General features: G+C 37.9%; 1 protein-coding gene across 3 annotated transcripts in view; it reads left to right on the top strand.

Moving 5' to 3' along the window:
• MYO1B (myosin IB) overlaps nt 1-22602 on the top strand; it is a 112347-nt gene that overhangs the window by 51443 nt on the left and 38302 nt on the right. For all 3 annotated transcript variants that reach the window (XM_051787772.1, XM_051787771.1, XM_051787770.1), the window contains exons 5-13: nt 117-221; nt 3137-3183; nt 5937-6000; nt 14946-15044; nt 15394-15497; nt 16346-16493; nt 17160-17278; nt 18099-18185; nt 18495-18560. In XM_051787772.1, the coding sequence (XP_051643732.1) occupies nt 117-221; nt 3137-3183; nt 5937-6000; nt 14946-15044; nt 15394-15497; nt 16346-16493; nt 17160-17278; nt 18099-18185; nt 18495-18560 (839 nt within the window). The remainder of the gene's footprint in view (nt 1-116; nt 222-3136; nt 3184-5936; nt 6001-14945; nt 15045-15393; nt 15498-16345; nt 16494-17159; nt 17279-18098; nt 18186-18494; nt 18561-22602) is intronic.

Below are 22602 nucleotides of genomic sequence, written 5' to 3'. Positions count from 1 at the left end.
TGTACTTACAGTTCCTGTCTGGCATTGAGAAAATGTGATGGAGATTTAGTCTGCAAACAATTTTATGGCCTTTTTGCCAATACTTAGCACTGTTTTATTTGGCTCTCCCCCCACAGAGGCGAGCAAACTTGTCATGTCATATGTAGCTGCTGTGTGTGGAAAAGGGGCAGAGGTTAATCAAGTAAAAGAACAACTTCTGCAGTCAAATCCAGTTCTTGAAGGTAAGAATCTCATAGAGTATGTACAAGTGTATTACCTCCGTGCGTATCAGTGTTCCTGCTGAGCTGGTTTGGAAAACTGTACCTGTTGTTGTTTCATTGTTATCTGGTGTCCAAAACCATAGGAGGTGCTTTCTGTGAATACAACTGCAAGATTTTATTCAGTTACGGGTAGGTTTTCTTGAGAAGAAAATGGTTTCCCTCATAAAGGGAAAGATTAGGAAGTTAGGTCATACTTCCCAGACTCCTCCTGCTGCTCTCTGAGGGCTTACCCTTTCTTAACCCTGCCTTGATGATGCTTGGCTGTATCAAAAGACTTGACTTCAGTCCCTCTGATTCATTTCCTTCCAAATCATATTATTGTAGTCTCTAGTAAACAAACAAGCTCTGTAAGACATTATTTTTCTTTTGGGAAAAAAAAAAAGGGTGAAGAAATGGGTCTTAGAAAAAACTAAGCCAATCCATATGCATGCCTGTTGTTCCCTTAGACTTATTGTTCCCTGGGTCTAGTGACTCTGTTGGCCTGTCTTCCTGACAACTGGCTTTCCTGCTCTCCCATGAAAGACTTTTTTTTTTTTTTAATTAGTAATTTTAATTTAAAGGTGTTGGCTGCCAGAAACAGGATCTTCATTTTTCCTGGAGATAGCATATATAATCCTCAAAGCTTGCAGATTTGTCCCATTGTCTAATAATTGCCTTCAGAAGTGCCTTGGTTAGCGTTGACTTATTTAGGTCTATTGTGTCAATTCCTGGCTCAGTCTTTCCCAAAATTCTCAAAGCTATTGCAGTGCTGAGGCAAAGTCTCAGGACTGCTCTGCAATAATTTTGTGTTGTGGCCAGATGATATGTGGTGTTTGTAAGACTGTTGAGTGTCAATGTTACATTTATTGCCTGGCTATCCAGACTGCTATATGATGATTTGGAGTCTACAGGAGACAAGCACTCTGCAAGTGAGAACAGGGGGAAAAGTGAAAAAACAAGAAGGAAAGGGAATGAAAAAGTGGGCAGAGAGCTGTGGGGAACTGGGTGGTTATAACATGGTCTTTGACTGTACACAAAACAAAAATTGTAAACAAAGACTTGCAAAGAAAGGATGAAATGTTAACATTTAAGAATAATAGAAGTGCTGGATAAGCCTTTCTCTGATGATCAGCTACGTTCCACTTAAAGCTGAATGGGGGGATTGCAACCTTCCATTGTTTTGGATTCACAGAGAAGAGCTGTGTTGCTTTTATCACCGTTCTGGAAACACATTTCAGATATAGGCAGAAATAGCATGGGAGGTATGAAGGCTTTTCTTGCCAAAGCTAGATTTTTCCCCAGGGACTGCCAAATGTATTTGATTTCTTGTTGGTTTATGAATCTTTGTTTTAATGCTAGAGAAATAGACTGAGCTTACAGAAGATTGCTTTATTGTTTTAAAGGATTATTTGTTCTACTTGACGTACTAGTAACTGCCTGTTTAGTCTTTTGGAAGGTAGGACACTGGATTATTCCACAAGGAATAAAAGCTGAGCGAGCTGGGCTGCTTATATATGTTTTAGACAGAAATTAAGCATTTGTGGTCAGATTTATTTTTCTTTGGTTATGTAGTTCTGTTTCAGTCGAGCTGCGGTGCAAGAAAATGACATAAATGTTACATATGCATAATTTGTCTTTTGGGATTATTTTTTTAAAACTACAGTTGCTACTGTAAATTAACTTTTAGAAACAATGAACTTAAGGGAAAACCAAGGAATGCGTCTCCTTCTTTATAATGGAACGTTTGTGCTTGACTCTGTGCAGTTATAAATGACTCTACTGTTCAGCACTGTGTTTAAGAAAATGCAGCTCAGAGATTTGGTTGTTGAAAAGATGATTTATTGCAGGGCATAAAGATTTTAAAAACAATTCTTTCACTTATCCTGGCCTTCAGGAGGAACCAACTTTTCATTTTGGCTCTAGTTCTTTGGTCAAGAATGAGTCTACTCATGCAAGTTTATAGAAGCCTAAAGGCATGTATTTATTTCTGTCCAAAAAACATTGACTTTACTTGATCTTTGAAAATATATATGCTATATAAATAAATACTGGGATAAATAAAGTCTCCTGTTGGAATATGAGTGTTATACTTGATGCAGGGGACACTCCTGTTTGACTCAGTGTGCTCAGACAATGTGTGATGTTTAGAGCTTGAATTGTCCTCCAGTCTGAGTTCTTGTCCTACCCGTGTTCTAAGCTGATGACTGCCCATCTGAGTGTAGAATGCTCATCATAAAACTTGACCTAAAGAAATTCAAACCAAACTGTTCAGAAAGATAGTTTAGGCCAAGCTGAAGACAAACTCTCATTGTAAATCTTACTTATTTCAGCTGATTAATATTCAGCTTAAGGTAGGATATATGTGTTGGAATAGCATAAATAAATCAGTTTCCAAGCATTGATTAAACTGTCCCATGCAAACAATTTTTAAGATTGGTTCTGTAATTTTCCCAGTTCTGACCTCTGTCTTTTAACATATTCTGTTGTGGGAACTAAGATTTGTTTCTTTCTCCAAATTGAAGAGAAAGAAGTATTTCCTATATTTAAAGTTATTTGGGTAATAAAATTTTAAATTTGTTGATTCAAACACCAAGGATATACCCTTAATCTGGGTGCAGTCTTGTTTTGGAACCATTTCCCCTTGTATGTTTTCCTTTCACTTTTTTAAACAAAGGAAGTGTTGAGACAAAACTTCTTTGCACTTCCATAGGTGTTTTCTCATGTGTCATGTCTGTCACACTTTGTCTCCAGTGACTGATGCCTATACAATGAACAGGGTATTGTTTCTCAGAAGTCTGTAATTCCTTTAAATATATAAGCAGATACAGATATTTTAGCATTTAAATATTTTTTTACTGATATATTTGGTTGTCATGTTTGTTTTTCTCGTTCTCCAGCTTTTGGAAATGCCAAAACTGTGAGGAATGACAACTCCTCTAGATTTGTAAGTATTTTCTTCCAGGCTGAATTTGAAATTCTTTTAGGGGGGCGTGTTATGCTGTTGGCTTTTTCTGTTTTGCCTCGTATCAACCATCAAGGCATCTGTAAGGAGGGAATGAATAATTTGGAGAGAGAGCTTTCCTGTAGTTGTCTGAGGACTGTGGTGTTTGAAGAAGGCAAACACCTTTAGCAACAATCAGAATTTCATTTTGTACATTTGAATGTGTTCTCTACATTTGAATGTGGGGCATCCACATCTTCTGTGTGTTAGTAGAGTATTATTATCAGTCAACCTTCTTTATAAAACGTTTCACCTCTTTGTCAGAAATATTGTTGGTTTCTGGTGTGGGCATAGAGATCTATTGAAAATCCAAGTAGAGGCTAAAAAAGAAAGACAAAAATTAGGATGTGGCAGTCTGGGACCAGATAAAAACGTAATTAAAATGCAGCTGGATTCTTTAATTTTCTGGCACTGGTGGCTTTAATGTCAACGACCATGTGTCTAGCAACTGGTCTGCTTAGCAAGTCAATCTTTTCATGTGATCTTGTTTTCCATTCATATATATATAATTTTTTGGTCAAAATTGCTACTTTAGGTTTTCATTTGCTTTCATTTGTTTACAACTTTGGTTTTAATATAAACATTTATAACTTTACTTTTTTGCATAAATTCTTTATTCAGTCAAGTGGTTGAATTCAGGCTTTTTTAGCATGAAACTGAATGTGAGATGATTGGGATTGGAGAAAAAAAAAGTTGAAGCCAGACTTGGGAGATTCAGAAGTGAGAGTACTCATCATAGTTTCTCCTGCTGAAATCAGGAGACTGAATGCAGCTCTCTCATTTGCTCACTTGTGTGCAGAAGAGTAATACTGTGAGATGTGTGAAGTAGACAACAGAGGGCGAATCAATACACTGGAAAAAATGGTGCATTGTGAGTAAAAGCAACTGAATAAAATTGTGGGATATTGTGAGACTGGAGGGCAGCTTTTTTTTTTTTTTCCCCACGTGGGGGACTTCTCTCCATGCTCTACATTCATGAATGGTCCTTCTGCCGCTGTTATTGCCTCTGCTTGTGAACAGAGAAAAGGATCTTCATCACAAGGTTAGGGCCAAAATTTGAGGCACCCCTAGAGATTTTGTTTTTTGGTAGAAAGGGTAGAAACAATGCAGTTATCAGAGAGGATGTACTACATAAAGGAGGAGGAGGCAGCCAAAAGAAGAGGTGCCGTTTGCAAACAGAAGTCTTTCTAGGACAAAGTGCAACGAGCTACTATTTTGCCTTTCAAGTCCTTGCTTATAAACACAAAGCTAAAAATACTTCTGGAAACACCCAGCTGGCCCAGTCCTTGGGAAATGAAAATTTAATTATCAGATATAAGTTTTTATCTCTGAAATTTGAACCGGCTCAGAATTAACTTCGAACAAGACAGTACAAGTACTGTCCTCTCTAGCCTGCCTCAGCTGCCAGCAAGGAGAATAGAATTTAAGTATATTCAAGCTGATCTTGACAAAATACCCAGTAAATTAGAAAGTATATTTGGGTCAATGTAAAGTGCCTGTTTTTATGTTCTGTAATTAAAAGCAAATTAGAAAAACAAACAAAACGTAATCTCTTTCTAAATGCAGCAAATAAGGAAGTATAAACACAAGGCTTTTCAATATGCACTTTTTGTCGTAGAATGGTTTGGGCTGAAAGTGACCATAAAGATCATCCAGTTCCAGCCTCCCCACTGTGGTCAGAGACACCTTCTGCTAGACCAGGTTGCTCAAATCCCCATCCAGCCTTGCCTTGGAACACTTCCAGGGATGGGGCATCCACATCTTCTGTGGGCAGCCTGTTCTAGCACCTCACCACCCTCCTACTGAACAGTGTCCTCTGTTAAGTATGTGCCAAAGGGTGGAATTTAGTTGAATTCCTACTAGCAGTTATCTTTCTAAGCTTCCTCGCCAGTGTGAGCTGCTCTGCTTTTACCTTTTCTACACAGTATGGGAGGAAAACAGTCCATTTTGTCACTGTTAAATGTAGCTGTTACTACATTAAACACTTGTCAAATAAATTAAAATGATGCAAAGACCAGAGCAATTTTCTGTGATGTGGAAAAGTCAAACAGAAGTCAAGGAAACACACTGCGCCAGTGCAGCTAAAATTGAAATCACTTTTGCGGTGACAGTCTGTTAATTGTTGCCTCTGGTCTCCTGAGTTACGAGGGAAAGAGTTCCGTGGGAAAAATCCATCACTTTTACAAGGCAGGCACACGCTTAAGGACAGACATCCCATGATTGCCAGCCAGTCCTCCAGGCCAAACTTGAGTGGCTATCCTTTAGCTGCCTTGATTCGTGCTCCAGTAAGATTTCCCATTGAGAAAATAAGTCTGTGTGGAAGATAATTTCTTCCTGCATTCTTCTGTTAATAAGCATGGTAATGCCTAAATGGCTACAGGTATTGTTTGGTGTTCTTGGCATTCTGGTGGAAGTTTGTATACTGTGCATTTTCTTCATGTTACCTTAGAAACTGAGCAAATTGCTCAGGTTGCTTTACAGAACTGATTAAAGGTGTTCTCATAAAAATCTCTGGTTGTGATAATACCTTAGAAGATTTGAATAATTTTCTGTTCTTCAGAATTCTGATGGAGTGTACAGGAGATGTCAGATTTTTTAACTCTTTTAACCTTTAAAAACAACCAACTAACTAAAAAATGTCTTGAGCATTTTTTCTTAAACAGAACTTATAGTCTTAAAATATGTTGCTTTCACAGGGAAAATACATGGATATTGAGTTTGATTTCAAGGGTGACCCACTTGGAGGAGTTATAAGCAACTGTGAGTATTACTTCTGGTATCAGCATATTAACAGCTTAAAATGTTTTGTTTTAAAAGGAATATGGTTCAATTATTGAAGAGATCATCTGTGTTTCTGTAATAGCATCTCTCTCCATTCTACTTTTGAATTTTGTTGCTGTTTTGGTGCTGAATAATGTACCTTAGAGTAAGTGAAAATAGACTTAAAGAAGTAAGCATGAATATTGAATTTACTGTATTGTTCAAACATACTGAGTGAAGTGCATGGGTTTGTATATTATCTCTGAAGCTGGTGGCAGATGGATATGGGTATCTGAGCATCTTTTGTGCTTGAATCCCTGGGATCAGTTGTGCTTCTGGGTTTGATGGGTCAGGTATTTTTGGTAGATGATGTCTGAGATACGCTGCTTTGTGATTTGTAAGGGTGTTACAAAGTGTGCTGGAGATCACCATGAGATGGGTGGGTTTATTTGGAACCAAAGCCTTTCGTACTAATTTATACACCTCAAAGTGTAGGAAAAGGCTTATAACGAGAGAGGATGAACAGCTCTTGAGTTTAGGGAGGCAAAGGTGGCCTTGGAGGTTGTTCTGTGAAACCTGTAACAACTCAGAAAATTTACCCCGCTCTCTGTTGGGGAAGAAAGAGGCTGGGAACTGAATGGCAGCCCAGAATGCTTTCACTTGCTTTTCTTTTGAGAGTTTAAATGCAGCTTTTAAAGGAAATTGCTCCTCTGTGCTATATAAAGCTATATTTGTTTGGTTTTCTTATTTTTAAAAGGGGATGGAAGAGGGCAGTGAGTGACTATACTAGGTGTCACTGACCTAGCCTCGACCCCTCTTTTCACTCAGCCAAATTCATTGCTTTTTCTAAAGATGTGACTTTTGACTCCATCGGCATTTTACTGGTTGTGAAATAATGAGACTTGCCCAAGGTGAACTGTCCTCTCCACATATAACATAAACATTTTAAAAACACTGTGAAGAATTTTACACATAAATACAGGTTTTGGCTTTTTTCAGAGGGCAAACATTTTTTCTTGACCAGGTCAGCTTTTGGAACTGTGCCTGAAAGAGCATACTTTTTCTGACAGAGTAGATCTTGAAACTCAAAGCAGTCACTATTTAAATGTTTATGGCTGTCTATTACCTTTGACATTTGGCAGTCAACAAAATTAGAGGCCAAACACACTCAGTGTATTCATCAATAATTAAATGCGAACAAAAAGGTTCTAAGAGGCTGTGTAATTTGTTTCTTTTTATTTTGCATTCAAAATAGACACATAAAAATGAACCTTCCTTTGTAAGAGTGGACATTCAACAGTTTGTCTTTGAAAGTACCGTATTGAGTCATCTAGTTAAAATATTGTGTCATACCAAAAGGAGATCCAGATAGTTGCTCTGTAGTTTATCTGCTCTATAAATCTTTGCGTGGTGTAATTATAACATTACATTAATTGTAATGATGTGATGACATATGTAACAAAGGGCAGACATATTTTTAGATCTTTCTAAAAGATGCCTATTTTAGGCATTCTTTCTGTCTTATCCCATTTAATAAATTTCTCATAGCAAGCCAGTGAATTTCAATTTAAAAATAAAGACCTGATGTGTAAGCTCTGTTGTGGAAAAGATGTTACTTGTTGAACTATGAAACACCCCATGCTTGGCAGGGTATGTCAGTGGTAAATACTGAGTTCCTGCAGCTGCGTGTTAATACATCTCATCTTTGATTTAATGTTTGCGAAATTTGATAGTCCATCCATCTCTCTTTTAAAGAGAGTTTAAATTCTCTACCATTTCAAAGCAATTTGGTTGTCCTGCCTTAGATTTTTCCACACATCTGCAACATTCCATTGCAACACAAATGCTTCTGTTCCTGTGAGGCATCACCATTCTGAAGATATTTGGGGGCCTAAATTCTTTTACACCACTTAGAACTTACTCTGATGTAAGTCAAAATCAGGATTTGCCTTCCTAATTCATCAAGCATGAAGTCAAGTAGTGCTGAAGTTTCCTATCCCTAAAAGGGAAAGTATTATTATGAAAATATCTGTAAATTTTCTTTAATTTCTGACCATGTGTTGGTTTGGTGTTAATATGATGTGAAGATGACATCATAATGTTTTGATTAAACTTTAATTGTTGTTTCTGATGAGCTTGATTTCCAAACATCAATTAAGTTAGTGGGCTTTTTTGGGGCACAGCCTATGTCACCAAGCTATATTTCATACTCTGAGTGACTTGAAGCAGACATGGTGAACATCTAGCTTATTGTAGTGGCAGGAATGGTAATGATGGTAAGCTGCTAAATTTATCAGACTGGTAAGGATAAGCTGAGACCCATTAGGCTGAAAGGTCTTGTTTGAAATGGTCTGTTCTGTCCTACTCTGGAATGCTGTGAAGCTCTGTGAAAGGCTGGTGAATCTACCCATGACCCTTCATGCAGTGAGTGATACTCCTGTGACCTTCCCTTGGGCCATTCTCCTGATGCCCTTCAATGAGCTCTTACATCTTAATGAGAGGGGCTAACCTACAGGGTAAAATTATCATTTCTGTTCTATCCAGTTTGCAGTCAATGGAAATGTCCACTGGCTTTAGCAGGAGCTGATAGTACCAAAACGTTTAATATGCTACAAATGGAAGGTAAATCTTCTGAGTAAAATTAGAATGGAAATAATAAAATGGAGAGGATTTGTGACAGCTATAAAGTCAGAACTGGTACGTGCCCAGAGTGAAGATAATTTTATGTTTGAACAGTGTAAAATATGTGCAGCCTCATTTCATGTACGTTACAGGGCTGCTCAGAGCTTCCAACTGCGCTGGTTTCCAAGGAAATTGTCATATTGTTATACCATGGTGTACAGTCATGAAAAGAAACTGGGAATGGAAAACTGGAGATTAACATGATTTATGCAAGCTTAAAGTATTTGACTTCAATCAGGAATTTTTTCCCCTTAGACTATAAAATAAAACTGATTTCAGGTAGTGTGTGTTGTACTCGTTTGATCCTACATCAGCAGGTGTGGGGTGAGCAGAAGGGTGAAGAGGGCTGAGTGAAGAATGTTGTAAGCCTGAGTTGTTAGACTTCTCCCTTTTTGTTAGTTTTCTGTGAAGGTCCCAGCTTGTTTTCCTAGTGGGTGGGAGGTGCTGGAGTTCGTGTAAGGTGAGGTCCTGGTGCTAGCTAACAGCCAGCCCATCCATTCAAGGGTGACCTGTTTCTTGTGTGTGGGGTTAGGAAGTCCAAATTACTGTTGTGGGAGTTGCTAAACACCAAACCCTTGCTGTGTTGCCACCTGGGACTGTGGGCATCCCATCACTGTTTAGTTACAAACTCCAGCCCCCGCTTGAAGGTGTGCTGCTGCTTTAAAAGGCACCTACAGACAGGTAAATAGCATTTACATTTTCTCTCACTGAATTGGGTATGAGGTGTATCTGCTCCTTCTGCCCTCCTGTGGGGTGTTTACGGTTGTTGCAGTGGACAGTCATGTCAGCACTTATGTGCTCAGAGGTTTGGTTTTTTCCCAGAGCACCTGTGAGGGAAAGCGGTTGGAGTGTTGCTTTCAGCTGGGTGTAATATGGTGGAAATAAATTACAGAAAACATCAATACTATTCTTAGTTTTCTATTTATTATAACTACTCAGTGAGTGAAGATGAGAGGAGAAGAAAGGAGAACAGTAGTTTCTTTTCCAGCTGTAATTACAGAATAATCTGTATTTTATGTAAAAATAGGTACATTTGGTTTTGAAGTAATAGGTGCTAATTGCAGTAGCTTGTTCAACTCTAAGATATGACTGTCCACAGATGCTGCATCTGGTTCGTACTTAAGGCAGTGTTTGTGTGCACACTTGGTTTGTTAGTTTTGTGACTGCTTTTGTGTACAGTAAATTTTATGGTTGAAGTGGCTTTGCATAGTACAGTCCAAAATGTTTCACACTTAAGAGTTGTTTAAACCTTTGGAAAGGTATGGATCTTACAATATCTTTCCCATAATTTTTGTAAGTCTTAAATTTTTATGTTTCACCTGTAATTTCCTGCTGAAAGATATCTAGCTTTTAGTACAGGGTGATCTTTCCTCATCTGCCTAAGCCCTTCAGTAATTTAATGATTAACTAGAAGACAACAGTGCTGCATGTTGTGAAGTACAGTATATGCAATGCCTGCTTCTGAAAAGCCATTTTTAACCAGTACAGTGTCCTCAGAGTCCAGATAACAAGTGGTTAAGAAAGGGCCCTGTTTTGCCATCTTTTTCAACAGCAACATGAAAGAAACTTATGATGTTTATCTAAGCAACTTTTTTTAAAGTTAGCAAAGTGATAACTTTGCAACTTTTTCTTCTTATGACTTGTTTGTTCATTTTAACAGTCAGAAGTAATTACCCACTTACTGAGAAATCAACAGCTCAGGCTGTTGATTTAAGTTATGTGATTGCTGTTAGTAAGTTCCTTTGCTTAGGAAAATATTGCACAAATTTGACAGTTAGACATTATGAGAAGAGATACCCATTCTCGGTGATTTTCTTTTTGATTTTTTTTTTTATTTTATGTTTCAACATCTCCCTTGGTGTTCTTGCTAGCGTGGTTGCCACCGTTTAGACAATTGTTTTGCCTAAACTAGGAAGATTTTAAAACAAACAAAATTAAACATTTTGTTTAGCTCATTTTTAAACATCATTTATCCCTTGAGCAATGAGGATTTAACACTCTTTAAATTGTGCAGTCATTGTCACTGCACACACTACCCAGACAGTAGTTTTTGTTTGACACAGTTATGGATCAATTAATTTGAGAGAACATGATTATAAGCTTGGTGGCAATAATAGGGAAATTTCCCAAGAAATCTGTATTTTCTTTTTCATCTGTAGCTTTTTTGGATGACAGCTGTACAATCAAGGTAGGAAAACAGAAAGCATAATTTAACATAATATGGCTGTAGAGATAAGCTTCCATGACTAGAACATGTTCTGTAACTTTGGCTGAATTGTTGAGAGGGTCCTTGGTCATGGCCAGCTGAAGAGACTATGACTGAAATAAACTTTTCTTGGATTATTTAGAATGTACCAAGGTAGTGTCATTTTTTTTTTGGTTCTGGTGTTTACTTATTCCTTTCTTGAATGTTGATTCAATTTCTAGTATATTTAGAGAAATACAAATATCCTACATTTTTCTGCATCAGTCAAGTTCATGGGTCAAGTATGCAAAAAGAATTTGTGTAAAATTGTACATTAGAATTTGCAGAAGTATTCAGCATCTCTTTTTTTTTTCCTTTCATGTTCAGTTGAATGGTTTAGCAGGGTGCTTACGCAGATCCCTTGCATTTAAACCAGTGTTATTAAGGAATAACAAATAGTCTTCAGAACCTAAGGCAGGTAGCTGGATTTTGAGTCACCTGAATCGATGGATATTCAGACAGTATGATTTCAGAAGAGTTCCCAAGGTTGAACTTTTCCAAAGCAATTTAATTTTTACGGCTGCTTTGATACACATTAAAAGTTTCCATTCAAGCAGAAGCACTACTAGATAATGCAGAAAGAATACCTGAATGTTCTCTCCTGATAGTTCTGTATAGTCCCTATACATAATTCATATAGACTATGTAATGAAATGTAATCTAGAGAGAGTTTAGGGTTTTTTGTTCTGTGGATTTTCATATAGTTAAGCACCATCTGTCCACACATGCCACTGTCAACAGAATTACCAGGCAGCCACGTGCAGCAGTCTGATGTGAATCTTTGTGTTCTCTCTTTTGAGTGTTTTGATCCACAGAATTTGTACTCACGTGAGACTCAACACAAAAGTTACTGGTAGTGCAGCGATTGCTTTAAGGAAAATATATTTGGTTGATTTATTGAAATGCTAATCAGTGCAAACAAAGGGAAGAAGTTTTCTGAAGAGTAGGGCAGATGGTCTGGATCTGTCCCGTAAGTCTGATTTCAGTCTGCATGTGAACAGAAAGAAAAGGAAAAAAACAATGAATGCAGCCTTAAAAAGAACTGGCAGCAGCTGCTTTTTTAAGGAAAATACCTGATTTTCTGTCAGTAACTGCTTTGTGGAGCTTTTTTCCTCAATTATGAAAACTGACAGAATATGGAATGTTAGGACTTTAGAAAGCTGACTGTTAATTAGTTAACTTTGTTGCTTCAAAAAATAAAAATATAAGATAAGCTGTGGTGAAAAAAACCAAGACAGTTATCCTTCTAAAATAACTAATTTCACATACCTTCAAGAACCTGTTTGTTAAATCTGCTGAAGGCGTGCATGTAATTAGAAGGCTTAAATACAATATTTTACCAGAATGCGTAGCTGAGTTTTTATGACAGAGTTTGAGTAAATTTATAGGCAGAATATTTTTAAACTCAAATAAGCCAAACCGCACTGCTTCAATATCCCTTGAGAATACAGCCATTTCCTGAAGTGTGTGTAGCCACTGCGGGAGCTGAAGTTGTTTATTTTTTGAGATTAAATTTGGCTGCAATCTGTTCCAACACTTGACTGGAGAACCTTCACAGCCAGCACAACTCTGAACTGCTTGCCACTCACCTTGCCTTTCCCAGCCCAAGTATTCACACTTGGATGGGGGATCAGCCTCTCCCTTTCAGTTATCAATTAAAAACTAGAGAGGATTATGTATCTGATAGTTATGCTAACTAACTAGGATGACTCTGAGTTAGAACCACAGCTCAAGAAGGTGAACCCTGGCCTTAGGTGAAGTCAGAAGTAGAGAGGTTGCACAGTAGGCTGCTGGTGAGAACAATAACTTCTGATCTTGCCTTTCCAACATAGCATCAACCATTGGAAATTAGTCAGCTGCATTTAAAAACAAAAAAAGCCAATAAATGGAAAGGGCAAAAGTGGGAGTCTTTAACCTACCCCTCTAAAGATGAGCTGCTGGTAATATGTGAAAGCCACTTGTTTGTGTATATCTTGGGTGTGCTTTTTCATCTTGATGTGCGGTGCAAAACTTCCAGGTGCTGAACCAGGCCATATTTGGAAGGAAAGAGACTGTAGGGTTGTTAAGTCATAAAAACAAATGTCTATTCAAACAAAGCTAAAAGTTCTGACGTGGTCACACAGTGCATTAGATGGGGAAGAGGTATTTCTCCTCATACAGTCAGATGCTCTGGTCATTTAGGAGCTCCATTCACTGTCATCTGCTGGGCTGGTTGCAGTTCCTCTCCAGGCAATTGCATGTTTAGGGAATAACATAGTTCAGCTGGTCTGTAAAATATTTGAAACTTGTCCTACTGTAAACCAGTCAGAAGATTAGTAATACTGTCTGAGTTTTGTCATTGTTGTCACTGGCTAATTATTAGAGCAGAAAGTAATTTTTGAACCTGACTTGCTCTAGTTTATGTGGAGGAGGGACTCTGAAGACTTGTGTAAGTGTGTGGGTTGAAGTCTGGTCTTTAGTTCCTATTCTGTGAGAAGGGGTGTAAGCTTAGGTAATTACAGTGGGCAACATAAGCACCACACCCTGCCTGTAGCTATCAAAAATAGGAATATGCTCTATTGCACTCTGTTTTTGGAGAGAACCCCAGGGCAGATGCTCCCCCTCAGGCTAAGCCCTGCTGTGCCAGGGGCACCCTAGCTGGGGTAGGGGGTTTGCAGCACAGATGCTGCTGACCAGAGTGCTACCTCTAACTTCCCAGATTGCTGAGACTAAACAGGTGCAGTTTCAGCAGAAATGGAAATCTGAGGAAAGGTATAGTAGAATACACATCAGATGTTATAGTAGCCCAGCAGGGGAAGTGTTTAACAGCTGCACATATCCTTAATGGACTTGGTGTTCCCTGTGTCTTACTTCTGTGAAACCCCATCTCACTTTGTGGATGCTCTTCTGAGGAGTGGCATTTGAGATGGGACAGTTCCCTTTGGGAGCTTTCTTCTAGCGTGGGCACAACTTAGAGAGAATTTAACCCCCAGTCATGGTAGGTGCATGGGGGAACACCTTTGCTGTGCACTTGGAATGAGGCATTGAATGTCTCTGTCTCCATGTCACTGGATACATGTAGCTTAAGAGAAAAACTGTACGCTGGGAACTGGGTATTTGCCATCTGGAAAAATGATGTTAAGCCCTTGTGTGCCAGTGAGAAAAGAAGAAAAAGCATACCTTTTGTACAAAAAGAGAGAGTGACATTGAACCTGCCCAGAGGTTCTCTTATCCCATCCCTCTTCCCTCTCCTGGTGTGCTGTGAACCACAGCCTTCCAGTGCAGTACAGGCTGAACAGACTTTGAATTGCTACCTCCATGGTAAATATGATGTTAACTCTGAAGTGGTTGCAGTGTGTTACAAGTCAGTCTGCTTATGCTGCCTGCCTGGATTCCTAGTCTTACGGAAGGTTTAGAAATGTCACTAAGGACAGTGGACGGAACAGTCTTCTTGTCAAGCTACTCCATCAGTGCAGTGACACTTTTCAAAGTGCTGCTTTTCCATTTCCCTTTAAGTATATTAGGATGGAGCTTCTGTCAGCCCCACTGGGAATTATTTCATAGCCTGATGCACCTGAGGATCACAAAGTGCTGCATGATTATCCAGGTTAAATGCTTTCTTTATTTGTTCTCTCCTTTTCATTTACCCGTCTTTCATGTGCTTAGCCTTAACATTTTGCTTCTTTTCAAACCTTCACCCATACAGTCATGCTCACCAAATCTTAATTTTGTGGTGGTATTGTAAATTGGTTGACATTTTTCGAACACATTGCCTCCCTGACCCGAGTTCTCTTTGCAGCTCATAGACTGCAGCATTTACAAGTTCACTGGGCTTGCCACTTGCTCAAAGAAATATTTGAGATACGTATACAAATGTGATATACTATGATAAGGTTTGTACCTCCCATTTATCATCTTCTAGTCTGCTGCTGGTGATATGAAGCAATGAAGTAGAAAATGATGGGGGATTATATTAATTTTAAAGGGTTTTGCTCCAACAGTCTGTCCCTGACCTGTGAGATTTTGTTTGTTTGTTTAGATCTACTAGAGAAGTCTCGTGTTGTGAAGCAGCCAAGAGGTGAAAGAAACTTCCACATTTTCTATCAGATACTGTCTGGTGCATCGGAAGAGTTTCTCTGTAAGTATTGCCCTTGTGCCATGTTCAGATTTCTTTGTATTTAATGTGCTGTTTTTGTGGGAAATATGATATTGATTAATTTTTTGAAATTTTTGTTGGTAGTGGCAACAGTAATACCTGAAGTCAACAAATGCTTTGATATTATCCAGGTACCTGAATCAGAATTGGCTTTGCGGTGTATTATGAACAAATAAGAAAGTCTGTTCTCATTTAGAAGGCTTATAATTAAAAGATCCTTGAAGAAAATTTAATCCAATAATAACAACAGTTCCTGGCAATACTGGTTCTTGGATAAAATTGCCACTAGCAGGAATGCCGTTACTAATGATATTGTCATTTGATTTATTAGGCAAACTCAAACTGGAGAGGGACTTCAGCAGGTACAACTACCTGGGCCTTGATTCTGCCAAAGTGAATGGAGTGGATGATGCTTCAAACTTCAGAACAGTCAGGGTAAGAAGCAGCAGGGGTTGGCTGAGCACTCAACACTGGTGCAGAGTTCTTACGTCCCTCTGTCTGTCGGTTCGTGCAGGGCTGGGCTGGGAGGGCTCTCTTGTCTCATGCACAGGCAGAATGTGTTTGCACAGGGAAGCTTAGCTACCAAGAGAAACTAAGAAGGCCCAAGTTTGTGGAGTATTCTTATGGGAATACGAAAAGGACAGCAAAAAAAATTAAATAAAATTTAAAAAAAAAAAAAAAGAAACAAAATAAAGGAAAAAAGGAAGGAAAAAAAACCCCCCAGACCCCATGGTCAGATCATGGGAAAAGTTATACTGTGTAGTGGCAGTGACTGAGCTTCATGACCCAGGTGATGCCGACCAAGTCAAAATAAAAACAGGGCTGGGATGATTCTCATGATAATTTACTGTTCTGTTTTTGCTTGACTGTACAAGATGACCACAGGACCTTGTTACCCAATGTATGCAAATTTAGATTCTAAAAGTTATTGGTCTGAGAAGACAGGAGTACCTGTTCATTTGACTGTGAAATATTGGGATGGGTTATAAACTAAATTAAGTGGCTAAAAAAAGTACTGCATTTTAGAAACCCATATACTGAATGAGTCCTAGAAGTGGACTGGACTGAATGCCAGCTCCATTATCACATCTTCTTTAGCCTGTCTTTTGTATTAAAAAACTTACTTATCTAAGCATAGGAATTATGCCATGTACTTTTAGTAGCAAAAGAGTTCATAAAACATTTCTAATTTATCTTAATGCAGATAAATGGCAAATTTCTCTAGTATGATCTGTTTAAATGTAGATACTCTCATCTCATAATTTTATCTGTCCCCTTTCCAGAATGCTATGCAGATTGTTGGGTTTATGGATCATGAAACACAGTCGGTTTTTGAAGTAGTGGCAGCCGTTCTGAAATTGGGAAATATTGAATTTAAGCCTGAATCTCGTGCAAATGGCCTGGATGAAAGTAAAATCAAAGATAAAAATGGTAAGATGAGACTAGTGATGAGAGGAAAACCACTAATTTGTCTGAAGTCATTAATTTTGTCATTTCTGCAGACATACAATATCCTTACAATTAAATTGTTTCCAGAGGTCACCCTCAGGCAAATATGGGTTAAATTCTGTGCAATTTTGATTGCTCTGTTTGAAATTCCAAAAATTATAATTTTCTTTTTTTTTTTTCCTACTTTATTAGCACTTCTGAAATGTTAAATGGTGCTGTGTGTTTCTGTTTCTGCCACTTGGTTTTTCTGCAGTGGAGGCTTTTTGTTCTTTTGCAGTGATTATCTCTGCCTGTAATGTCAGATTCATTTGGTGATATTTTTGCAGTTGATACGTTTTGAAACTCCATTTATTTTCATTTGAAAGTTTTTTCATTGTGAAAAGTAATCTGTGATAAACGTAGGGAAAGTTTCTTCACAAAAATAACTGGATAGAAAGTGCTTTCAAAACCAATAACTCTCTTTCCTTGTGCTGTGCGTATTTTTAACAACTTTGCTTGTCAGCGTAGTGGGGAGAGAATGTGACACTTCTGTTATAGAGCGCCTGTTTTGGAAAAATGCTACACTACTTAAAAGATAGTAGTTTTGGGGAAGAACAAGCAATGGCTGGGAAGGATTCATTATATTTACACTTTGCTTTTTGATGCTAGAACTCAAGGAAATCTGTGAGTTGACGGGTATAGACCAGTCTGTCTTGGAGAGAGCCTTCAGCTTCCGGACGGTTGAAGCCAAACAAGAGAAAGTTTCAACAACACTAAATGTGGCTCAGGTAAAAAGAGGTCCTGATTTTATAGGAAAGAATTATTTTAAGTGGCAGTTTATTCCACGTGACTAAATCATTACTGCCCAAATAAAAACTACAACTAATCAGCTGTACTGAATAAATTACAAGCGTAAGTGTGCTTTTTTTTTTTTTCCAGCAGCTTCTAAGTGTTCAGATATACTGGATGTTTTGTTTTCACGTGTGAATTACCTCCAAAAGATGAGGGATAGGAGAATGTTGTGGAGAATGTTGCAGAGATTAAAAAACAAACAGACTTGCACAAAGCACATGCTGCAAGTGTTGTGGCAGACTGTTTTCATTTAGGGTAGCTGCTGTAATTGCATGTGAGTTGTATGCCTGGGGCTGCTGAGAAACTTTTGCTGCCAGTGTGAATTTATCTTCCTATATGGCTGCAGAGCCAGGGTGATTGCCACCTGTGTCTCATCAGCTCAGGCTGGCAGGAATGTGGTTTCTCTGACTGCAGCTGATCAGGTCCCTTTGCTTAGGATTAGGGTGGGGGATGTGAGTCTTTAGAGGGTATCTGGAAGAGCAGGAAGGGAGTTGAAGTGCTGCTTTTGTGCTGTTGTTGTGACTGCTGTTCCAGCCAGCCTGTGGCCAGGAAGGCAGAGGGGTGCACCACCAAGACACTGATGCTGCCTAAGTGTCTTGGCACCCCTTGTCTGTCTCCCGTGCCTGTTTAGGCAGAGCCACTGCTGCCTGTGCTGGTCTTACTCAGTTCACAGCACCTTTAAGATATGTCAGTGACAGAAAAAGGTTTGGTTTAGCCCAGCATTTATAACATTTTTTCCTTCTTTTTTCTATTTAGGCTTATTATGCCCGTGATGCTCTGGCTAAGAATTTATACAGTCGACTGTTCTCTTGGCTTGTTACCAGGATCAATGAGAGCATTAAGGTATTGTCATTTTGTGCCTGTAAAAAAAATCAATAGAAATCCTTTAAATTAAAGTGGACAGTAAAATTGTATTTACCAGTTTCATTTTTCCTGGTTGTACATGTGAATAATTGTATCACAGCTCAACAAATTTCTCTCTGCTCTGTTTTTAAGCTTATAAAAATATTCACGTTAGGTGTATTTTGGGAAACCATACCTAATATTTTAGTTTACAGAATTTGACAGCCTATTTATGAGATACATTAATTTTCTTGATTCTCAAGTATGCAATGTACAGATGACTGACTCAATCTTTAATTTTTTTTTAAGGCACAAACAAAAGTCAGAAAGAAGGTGATGGGGGTGCTGGACATCTATGGCTTTGAAATTTTTGAGGTAAGACCTTTATAATGGTAAACATTTAATGAGAGAGCTGTTATTAAGGCTTGATAGAGTAGTTCATGAATGTTTAATCAGAATACATGTAATTTGAATCAATTGTGTTATTCCTGACAGAAAATCACTAGAAAAGTAAGCCAAAGAGAGATGTCTTAGCATCTCTAGCAATTGAAACAAATTTATATGTTTTTTGCATATAGAAAAATAAATATTTATGATGGATAAACTAAGTATATTTTGTTGTGATAAACATTCTGAGCATAGGAGAAACTCTGGCACTGTAATTTCTGCCCTCAGGCATTTTGTGGGTGTCTTTGAACAAGCTTTGATCCTGTAAAAAAAAAAAACCACCCCCCCAAAAAAAACGCACAACAATAACTATATATTTTCCCCCTGTCATAATTAAACAAGGAATTACATTTCATTTCATCTCAATTCACATAGATAAATATTCTGTACTGATTCCTAGCTAATGATCTGTGGCTCACTGCTGTTTGTTTACAAGAGTATTTTTAGACTAGTGGTATTTTGAAACAAAACAATCAACCAGGAGTTTTTAATTGGGTTAGAGAGCACCAAGGACAGGGCATTTTCATAAATCTTGTTCTGACAGGTTTTTTTAAGAGATTTATACAGATCTTCATTGGAATCTGTATGTGTTTAAACTAGAAACTCATATAGGGAGAAAAATCAGTAGAAAACATGCAGTCCTTACTCACTTCCCTACATCCCTCTTGAAAATCCAGAGAATGTGTTTAAACTGTGTAGAATAATCCAGAAAAGAGTAACTGTTCATATGAGAGTGGTTTAAGTTTCCTTTCAGAAGCACAACATCCAAATATGTGCAAATCAAAATACCTCTATGGAGAGGAAAAAGAAACCTGATACTTGCTTCAAGGGTTTACTGAGCGAGGTTGTACTGTTTGAATTAAACATAAGAGCATAGCTGTGAAAATATAGTGCGAGAGACCAGGTGGCTGAATGGAGAACTCGGTGCCAGATCTCTTTAGAGCTGGTCCTTGGCATACCTTTTAGAGAGCTGGACAGTGGAATGGTACTGCTGGCATCCTTGGGCAGGACTCTTGTTTTCACTAGTTCTTTTGTGTTTGGTTAGAATAGATATGTGTGATAAGGTGGGAGATGGGAGCTTGCACTGGCACACAAGCCAACTGAGTAATTGTGTTTGTGGGATGGTGTTCCAAAGACAAGTTTTTTTTCTCGCATGTAATTTTTCCTTTTTTTTGGTAGGAATTCAACACCTTGAAAGGTCACAAGTAAGTGGTTGAGTGCAGGAGAAAAATGAAAAAACAAGGCTCTTTTCACTTACCTGTCATAATGAATTAGCTTTCCCAATTCATACAAACTCAAAAGCTTTAAAATAATGGGTAGTTATTGTTCACTCCTTTAAATACTGTGTATTGGTTTTAGTGGACAAGGTGGTAGCAGTTTTGTCTTGTGACTTGAGGGTCAAATTCATCAGCACATTCATACAAGGCGGGACTCTCTCTCATGAGTTAATACCTATGGTGAGAGCACGAGCCAAGCAGCTTGGTTCAGCATCACAAAAATAATGGAATTATTTTATTTCTGAGCATTCAGAATGAGTCGGGTGGTATGCCAGAAGCATACGTGTAGCTGGTACTACACCATATTTTAATTTAAAGGTGTTTGAAAAAGAAATTTCATTGGTTTAGGTTTCTAGAGGTGACTAGTACAGTTACTGGTGTTGGGACTACGTGGCAGTACTATAATTCAGGGTGAATGATAGAAAAACAGTCCATTAGAAAATCCTGAATCAGCTGTACTTCCAGTACCACCTACTGAGCCATCCCTGTGTTCCCAGACAGGTTAGTTTTATAACCAGAAACTGCCAACTTACTCTCAATTGAATCAAAAGCAAATACATTCTTTCAAGGCAACCCAAAATTCATTTTTTATGCCGCTCTGGTTGGAACAAAAGATGAAGTTATGTCAAAATTCCTAAACTGAGTAAAATAGTTCTGTAATGAGCACTGTATATGCAAAGTGTAACTAGTCCTGTGGTTGCCTGAATGAATGTCATGCAGTAAGGGCAATTAAGAGGATGCTGCCAAATATTTTGAAGTTCTGTAACAAATTACTGAATACCACAAAAATTATTAAAGATCTTGAAAAAATGATTACAAAATAATTATATTTTTGAGAATTTAAGCAACCACTTCACAGAAAATATATTGCTTGAAGTTAATTATATTAAAAGAATCAATAAATGAATGAAATTTTAACACTGCAAAACACTGTGTTGTGGAAAAATTTAATAATTTCTTAAGATTTATAGAATAATAAGTATAGTGGAATTTGGAGTGTTTTGGTGTGTGGTACACTTGCATATACAGAGGCTAAATATGTGAAATATTAGCTGAAGTGTAGTTAATGACAGTAACTATAGCCATTTAATCATAAATTACTTAAAACTTATAACTAATATTGTGCAATTCCCTCTTAAACAGAATTTCCTAAGTCAGATTTTGGTTTTCATGTGTATTCCTTAAAGTTAGAACTAACACTGTACTCTACAAAGCACTTTTGTTGGCAAAAATGCACTCAAAAGACTTCACCTATAAACTTGTGCATTTTAAATGTGTAAGCTCTTTACCATGCTAATGGTAAAAAGGCTTATGTTAATCATGTTTCTACTCAGGAAGCAGGTGGGTTTTTTTATTAGTGCGTGTTCTTTGACCTTAAGTGGCCTTGTGTCTTGGAAACACAATTTATCCAAAACCAGTAAATAAAAATATCACCAGAAAACGAGCCAAACAAGCATTTTGATAGCACTTCTTTTTATTTATGGTGATTAGTTTGGTTCTTGTGTGTATAAAATTTTTATATACATACAAAATATTTACACATGAAGCTTAATACCGTGAAATAAGTAGCAAGATATGTGTTTACTGAAGGGTGATTTTTAGTTTTTTTTTTTTCCTTCAGTATTACACTTACCCACTAGGATTGCTGAAAGAATAAACTAATGATACTCTAGTTTATCTATTTTTCCTGAGATTCTCACTGAAAAGTTATTGGAATACATTATAGAGTAGTCTGACTTCCACTGCAAAACATTAATTTGCCTGAGGTTTTTGAGAGTTTTGTTTTATTTCATGATGGGCAGGGCAGACAATATTTCTTGGGCCTTATTCCTGTTTAGGGTGATTCCTTTGATCATTCTGCAGTTCCTCCTGTAAGAAGAGTGAGTAAAGAAATCCACATTTACCATTCTAAGAGATCCTACACTTCACCTTCTTGAGGACAATAGCAGTCTTGTTCTCTTGTTTACAAATTGAACCTTATATAAATGAGATTTGTTTCATCTGGTTTTGAGTGATTATTTACTATTCACTGTGACTTCTACAGTTTTCTGTAGTTTAAGCTGAAGTTAATTAACAAAGTATCTGGAGGTTTCTTGAAATTTAACAAAGGAAAAATAACTGGAGTATTGAAAATGCTGGCATATACTCTTTGGGATTTGGTTTCTGCTAGTATATGTATCAAACACAGACTCCATTTTTCAGACAAACCCAAAGGCCATCCAAGAAAGCAGATATAAGGACTTGGCTGTCCAAAAATTTATATTAGGGAACTTAAAACTATCAATAATCCTCAACCTCTGTGGGTTTGGCTGATGTCATCAGCAAGCTTGGCTAAACAATCCACAGAATAGGTGCTGTAAACCTGTGTTTATTTTTGAATCCTGCCGTGCCCTTTGTGGTAAATTGTATGCTGGGGACAATGTTTGGAAAGCGAAACACTGAAATTTTGGGTGGCTCTCTGTGAATTGTCTATGGGCAAGGATTTAGGGAGTAGGATTAGTGTGCAAACGTAGGCTGCAGGACCAGGTTGGTTGTGTAACACTGCTGGAGCTTGAGCAATGGATTGAAGCCTGACACTAATTGCTCCAAGTGTGTTTATCTGTATTTCTGAGAGGCTGCATGTGTTGTCAGTCTGCAGTCTAGACTGTGATTTGAGATAGGGTAGGGATGATGGCTGGTGGCACTAGGAATTT

This window comes from Manacus candei, unplaced genomic scaffold, assembly GCF_025592945.1.
Source record: "Manacus candei isolate 608988 ecotype Guabito, Panama unplaced genomic scaffold, ASM2559294v1 h1tg000023l, whole genome shotgun sequence".
Taxonomy (NCBI): domain Eukaryota; kingdom Metazoa; phylum Chordata; class Aves; order Passeriformes; family Pipridae; genus Manacus; species Manacus candei.
Note: the sequence above shows the minus strand (reverse complement) of the source record. Positions and strands in the feature narration are given on the sequence as shown.